A 7,458-nucleotide genomic window follows, 5' to 3' on the forward strand; every position below is an offset into this window, starting at 1 on the left:
TTCCTTAGGTAAGTGCAGCTCAAAGAGGTGTTAAGAGCATAGCTCAGCACCGATTGTGTGGTTCCCTCCAGCAGCCTCACATCATTGGCCCCCTGTCCCTCACAAGGCTCCCCCATGAGAAGTGAGCAGTAGTATAATCCCTGAATGACTGAGATCAATGTCATAGTCCCTTCTGAACTGAGGGAATGATGCTTGAGTAGCAGAATTATCTTATGCACGAAGGAATTACCAAACAGATGTAAGAATTTTATCAAGAATAAGAGGCAACTCAGCAGTTGTAACTTGACTAGTGACAAAAGACCACCAACGGTCAGGAGGCCGTTTTCATGAAGGATCTTGCAGGGGCCCCACCACCGCTCAACTCTGTTTCAGGTTCTGTGGCCAGGCAGGATGAGGTTTGTAACAGGAGTTAAGTTCACTTATTAAAAAAGTAAAGTTATACTTTTTGCAAATGTTCCCACTGACCTGATATTCATATCCCTTTATGCCAAAACACCTCTTTATTGGCTTTCCCTATGCTTCCAACCTACTTTCTCTCTGGACTCTAGTTTAGTGAGTTATACTGTCAACCATCTCTTGGCCAGTTTTGAAATCTCAAGATCACATTTTATACCTTCTTCTCATTAAATTCTGTCAGTTCTCCTTCTGAAACCCGTATGACTCTTCTTTCCTCTTACTCCTTGCTACCAGGGCTCCAGTCCTAGATTACCAAAATATGATTGTATTGCATAAATACGTTGTGTTTATATAAGATTACATCATCTCAGAAACAGAAAATATACCTTATTTTTGAAATCACAGGAAATTTGAACAAATATCAATTTTATCTTAGATCACAAAGAATGATTTAATAAATTCTAAAATGCTATAAGACAGATCACATTCTCTGATCCATGAAATTATAACTAACATATAGAGCTTATGCTGAGATCAAGTATTGATCAGAAATTTATGTATAGCCCTGACTAGTGTGGCTCAGTGGGTTAGGCATTGTCCCACACACCAAAAAGTCACCACTTTGATTCCCAGTCAGGTCATATGCCTGAGTTGTAGCCAGTCCCCTCTTGGGGGATTGCGGGCCAGTCCCCAATTGGAGGCATATGGGAGGCAACCAATTGATGGTTCTTTCTCACATCAACACTTTTCTTTCTCTCTTTCCTTATCCCTTACCCTCTCTCTAATAATAAATACATAAAATCTTTTAAAAAGAATTTGTATATATCAATGCATATGGTTCTGATAACACCATGATATTATCTCACTTCATAAATAAGAAAACTGAGGTAGAGAAAGACTGAAGAATTTGCCCAAGTTACTAAGTGGTGGGGTGGGATATAGTTCTATTGATGAAATAGCAAAGCAGTTGTGGATATCAACTGAGGAAATTAATGAACCAGTGTACAGATGAAAATAGAGAGTAAGCTTTCATAAAATTTATATTTACTTCAACCTGACCATCTCCACATAATTATAAATTTCCATTACCCATCACAGCCATTATTTTTATTAGACAAGGTGATCTCATTCATTTTTAGTTTCTTTCCTTGGAGTCTGAAGAAGATGGAGTTAGTTTTCACCATTTCCTCTTTTTCTGAACCTCAATTTTCTTCACTCTGCAGCAGATGCTCCAGTCAGGGCAGTATCTAATTGCATATTCATTGGCGTTACACTTCATTCTGCAGTTGTAGTGTGCTGAAGTACATCTGTCATTAATGAACGTGCTTCCAGCTTTGAAAAGAGAAGACATTGTATTGTACTATGTTACTTATTTGTATATTTTAATGCTGAATGCACTTCATAATAAATGAAAACAGCAACATCAAAGAACTTGCTTAATAAAAATAACAAAGACCATTGCAGTAGAGAAAAGTGGAGATATTGAATAAAGATAAGTGACTATGTCTTCTATGTCAAGACAGTAGGTAGATGAAGCAGTAGTTGAAAAGGGGAAGGGCTTTTGAGGAGAAGTATTACAGCACATCTCTGTCTCAAAGGGAACATCCACTTAGGGGTGAGGATTCATGATATGAGAAAGAATGTTTAATTTCAAGAGTGAAGTTCTTTTTTTTTAAAGAACGTTTTTTGAAAAAAAAATATTTTATTTATTTACTTTTAAAGAGGGGAAGGGAGGGAGAGAAATATCACTGTGTGGTTGCCTCTCATGCGCCCTCCCCTTTGGACCTGGCCTGCAACCCCGGCATGTGCCCTGACTGGGAATTGAACTGGACACCTTTTGGTCACAGGTCAGCCCTGAATCCACTGAGCCACAGCAGCCAGGGCCAAGAGTGAAGTTCTTAAAAAGTGAGTGGGGATACAATTCAGTGTATAAGAATAAGGGTTACCTTAAAGCAGAGAATTAAGAGGAGGCAGAGCAAGCTGAAAGTAGAAGCTTGACGGTCATTGGAAAGATAGGAAAATTATCCCTTGTTCCCTTTACTTTCTTGGTTTATTAAACAAAATCACCAACTGAGAAGGAGAAGGGGGCAGAGGGCACTGAGCCTTGGTTTCAGTTTTCCTGCGTCCTTCACTGAGGATGGTTCTGAGATCTGCACGAGATCTCATAAGCCATAAACTCTCACTTTGGTTCCCAGACGTGTCTGTCTCTCATCCAAGGAAGGGTCAGAAGAAAGTTCATTGCCTTCTGGGCATGGGTTGGTGGGCATCAGGTGAATGTTGAAGTGAGCTTATCTCCACAGAGCTTAGGGCCTCAGTGAAGAAAGATATGGCACTTTGACAAATGCCTTTCCTTGAAAGAACACAGTGAGAAAAATCAGATAGTTATCAAGCTATTGAAGTACAAATTGTCACAGCAGAAGGAGCAAGGCATTAATTGAAAATGAGATAGTAAATCGCACCTAGAGATTCTTGGGCTTTATTGAGCATAGCTCTCCAGAAAGGGACTAGATGCTCAGAAAATAATTTATCATCAAGTGTGTGTTTATAAAATGACATGGTAAAGAGGTTGAAAAGGCAAACCATAAACAGAAAATACTTGTGAAACAATAAAACACTTGGCATCCAGAATTATAATGAAATCCTACTGATCACTAAGAAAATAACAAAATACCAATGGGATAATGGGCACAATCCTTGAAAGGTTCTTGCAGAATTGATATTAAAATGGTCATGCAACAAATGCAAATATCCTTAATCTTGTTAGTGATGTATACATTTAAATGTAAACTACACTCAGTTACTACCATACAAATGTTTGAATGGCTCTAACTTAACAGCGTGGTCATAGAAACTGTTGGTAGGGATATGGATCTTTGAGAGTTGTTGTATACTGGTGAGGAGAGTGTAAATTTGCTCAATTATTTGGGAAACTGGCATTATTTCACATGCCTTATGACAAATAGTTTCATTCCAATATAGACACAATAATTACTCATTCACATATGCAACAAGACTCATTTAATGAAATTTTTAGCAGTAATAGTCTTCATAGCAGGCCAAACCTGGAAACAGCCTGAATGCTCATTGATGGTAAAATGAATAAATACATTCATATATCTGGCATATTTCTCTGATGGAATATTATACAGAAGTAAAAATTAATGAACTATAGTTGCACATAGCAACATAGTTTAATTTCATAAGTATAATATCATGGAGTGAAGTAAGCTAGACATAAAAGTATTACTACACAGTTTCACTTATGTAAAATTTAAAGCAATGTGACAAAACTAAGAGTAGTGTACAGATACACCATGTGTTTAGGTGCCAGAATCCTAAGGCTGTTTGGTTGCCTACCACTCTTGTAGATATCCTAGGCATAAAAATCTGCTAGTCAAACCCAATAGCATTGTTCTCCATTTGTTTTCCAGTGATTACTTTGGGGTGCATATGTCACCCATTAAGGGGAACTTCTGGGGGAGTATTCCTTGTTGAAATAAGAAGAAATGCCCTCCTTTTACTCTGGTTTCACTTGGAGGGTCTGGATATCAAGTCTAGAGCAATGGTAAGTTGTTCAGACCTCCAGAGGAGCTGGTTGAGGACAAGTTGGGCACTTTTCTGGGCACAAGTTGATGGGGTGGATGAGGTGATACAGGAACCAATTTCAGAATCATTCAACCTTTGGGCTTCTTGTTATGTGGAACAATGTATTTTCTTTATTGTTTAAGTCAATTAAGTCTGAGTTGTTTTTAACTGGAAACTAAAATCATACTCATTGCTATAGACAACACATCCAGTAAATTTTTTTTTAAAGAAACAATGCACAGAATGGGAGAGATTATTTGCAAACTATTAATTGATAAAGTTCTAGTGTCCAGAATATGTAAAAAACTGACAACTCAATAATAGAAGCAACCTAATTAAAAATGAATAAATAACCTGGAATAGATATTTCTACAAAGAAGATACACAAATGGCCAATAAACATGTGAAAAGTGCTCAACATCATTAATGTTGGAAATTAACTGCAAAGTAAAATGCAAATTAAGATGATAATGAGGTATTTCTTCCCACCAACTGGTATGACTCCTAATCAAAAAGACAGAGAACTGCAAGTGTCGGTGAGCATGTGGAGAAATTGGAACCCCCATGCACTGCCTGGGGAACTGTCAAACAAAGCATGCACCTGGGGAACGTTGCTGGCAATTCCTCAGAGAGTCACCATAGAGTTACCTGGGTAACACAGCAGTTCTGTGGCCAGGTATATACTCAAGAGAACTGGAAATGGGTCCACACCCAAACTTGGACATAAATGTCCACACAGCATCTTTCATAATAGTCCCAGAGTAGACACCATGCAAATGTCCATCAATAATGAATGGATAACTAAAAGGTAGTGTATTTGTTTACTAGAATGCTGTTCATCTGTTGCTATAACAGGGGTGAACTTTGAAAAAGATGCTAACTGGAAGAAAACAGATACAAAGAGTCACATATTGTATGATTATATTAAATTTGCAGAAAAGGTACATTGATAGAGACAGAAAGCAAGCAGGTTAGTGGTTGCCAGGGTGTGAAGTGAGGGGAGAGCAGGCTGGGGAATGACTGCTAATGAATATGGAGTTTCTGTTTGGAGTGATGAAGAAGTGTTCTGGAATTAGAGAGTGCTGTTGGCTGCACAGCTTTATGAATATATAGAAAACCACTGAAGTGTTACACTGTGGAAGAGTGAATTTTATGGTGCATTTTATCTCAATAAAAATATTAAAAAACCAAGAATAATGAAGAATATTGTAAATTTCCAGGTATTCAAATGTGCTCTAAGGTAGTATATGCATCAGGAGAGATAAATAAGTCAATAGACAGTAATATAAATCCCTGTTAAAGTCCAAAGATTAATATGTACTTATTATATAGTATTGGTGGATTTTAAAATTAATCTGAGAAAGTTGGATTGATTATTCAATAAGTATGCCTGTGTACTTGGTTATTTGGGTAAGTGTTCAGGTAGAATCTTGGCTCTCCCCCAAAACAAAGTCATTTTCATTTAGGTCTTTACCCCTTACCTAGAGAAGGGATCCAAATCTGTGGTCCTGTGAACCACAGATTATGCTGGAGTGGCTTCCTCTTTACTCCTGGCCCTTCTTGTACTCACCACTCTCTTTCCATTTTTTCAATTCCTCTCCTCTTTTGGTGTGTGTATGTTCTGTGAACAACTTTCCACCATCTTCAGGGCAAGCACCATCTCAAGTTAGATTTCACAATAGGCTGAATCACCAACAGGCACCACCTCACAGATGTGGTAGCATCAGCTTTCCCTTCCTGTGAGCAGCCAATGCCCTCCCCTCACACTTGTCCTTGGACAGCACCATTTGCTCTTGTCTAATTTATTATCAAACACTTGGAAGACCTTGCATTCTCTTTCATTTATATTTTTATAACTCTGGCAGAAAGGGTTGCATCTTACCTGGAGGAACCGTGGAAAACAAGGCAAGGACTCCAAGGATGCAAAGCAAGACCCTCATGGTTGAATAAGTGACTTAGAATCAGTAGCTGGGATGAAGAGAACTTCTTCATATATTTAGTACTCAGGAGGTGAGATGCTTTCTGGTTATTGATCCTTTCAGTAGCAAGAACTTCTCTGTGTTCCAGTGAGCCTTCATATCAGGAGACACCATGCAATGAACATGACTACCAGGTATTCAAAGTGAGCACATTTGTTAAATATTGACAGGGTGTTGGCAATGACAGTGGGGTGCATGGCACTTACAGAGAAGGGGAGGCCATGGTGAAAGCAGCAGAGGTATTTTGTTGAGAAGTCACTGTTTTGTGGTCTTTGGAGGATCTGTAAAGGGCAATGTGACATTTATAGAGTAAAATAATTCACTTTATTTCCCCAATAATAGGAAGACAAGCACTGGATATAAGAGCATTTCAAATATATTAGTATATTGTATTAGTATATTGGGGAATGTACATTAGCAGACTTGAACAATGAAATTATATTCAAAAGTACACACAGGTTAAGGAGACATAGAAAAGCTTTTCTTTAATTCTCCATCTGTACTGCATACTGAATAAAAACAATTAATTTTTATATCTAAAGTTCGAGTGCCACAAATTGTTTACACATCATTGCTACATGTAATGGGAGAAGAACAAAAAGGGAAAAGGGAACCATAGGCCTTAGGTGAACTTTGGAAACCAAATAATATGGAAGACACAAGGCAATGAATTACCTCATAGACACTGAGGAAACGAGCACAAAAGAACATGTAGCCTAGGGAATCCCTAAAGAAGACATGAGTAAGAACACCAATTTTTGAAGCTGCCAAGTGCATTGTCATTCATGATCTTACTTGATTTTCGTACCCTCTTTGATGGTCCCATTCCAGGTTAAGTGATTTCTCTCAGTATCGTGAAGGAAGCTTCCCTCTGCCATGGCTTCCTCTGAGAGGTGGTTTTTCCACCTCAGCTTTTCAAGGAGTGGAACCCACAGCTCTTCCCTGGCAGAGCTTTTGAAAATAATATCTTCAGCAGAAGCAGGGATGGGGGTTGGTGGAGGCTTACAGTATCATTATCAGAAGCCCTGGGAGGGGAAAACCTCCCAAACCTCACATTGGCCCTAGGGAGGGTCAGTGAGGGGCCTGAAAGCTGAGGGGACCACTCTCCTTAAGCCTGGCCTCAGGTTTTTTCTCCTCTGAAGTTGCTGGGACCTGTGGTACCTGGGAGCAAGACTCTCCCAGCATTGTAAAAATTCACAGGAGAATTACAGGATCACTGGGGCATGTACTGGTTATTGATGACTACTCCATTTACTTAAATGTGACTGGTTTGGAATCTTTAGCACCTCTGATCATGAATCCAAAATTCACTGCCTTTCTCATGTATCTTGTTGGAGTTCTTGCCTTCTTGATCATGAGGAACAGCTTTGGAAGTACAGTTGCCATTGCAGAACAATCCAATTTATGATCACAAGCCCCTTAGGGAACCCTAAGGGCAGAATGTTTAGTGATGCTTTGACATTTTCTATAAACATTTGTATTCCATGCAGACATTATC

The 7,458-nt window shown here is 38.8% G+C and overlaps 1 protein-coding gene across 1 annotated transcript; it reads right to left on the minus strand.

Moving 5' to 3' along the window:
- Positions 1–1,573: 1,573 nt before the first annotated feature.
- LOC123813620 (beta-defensin 43-like) lies at positions 1,574–5,921 on the minus strand. Its single transcript, XM_045830682.1, has 2 exons — positions 5,864–5,921; positions 1,574–1,728 (listed from the first exon to the last, which is right to left on the minus strand). The coding sequence occupies exons 1-2, from the start codon at positions 5,919–5,921 to the stop codon at positions 1,574–1,576; spliced, it is 213 nt and encodes a 70-aa protein (XP_045686638.1).
- Positions 5,922–7,458: the final 1,537 nt, after the last annotated feature.

This window comes from Phyllostomus hastatus, unplaced genomic scaffold (assembly GCF_019186645.2).
Source record: "Phyllostomus hastatus isolate PE091 unplaced genomic scaffold, TTU_PhHast_1.1 phas_contig_159, whole genome shotgun sequence".
Taxonomy (NCBI): domain Eukaryota; kingdom Metazoa; phylum Chordata; class Mammalia; order Chiroptera; family Phyllostomidae; genus Phyllostomus; species Phyllostomus hastatus.

Coding starts and splice junctions, on each gene's coding strand:
- LOC123813620 (XM_045830682.1), bottom strand. CDS start 5,921: ATGAGGGTCTTGCTTTGCATCCTTGGAGTCCTTGCCTTGTTTTCCACG. Junction 1,729..5,863: donor GTTTTCCACGGTTCCTCCAG/GTAAGATGCAAC, acceptor CTCTTTTCAAAG/CTGGAAGCACGTTCATTAAT.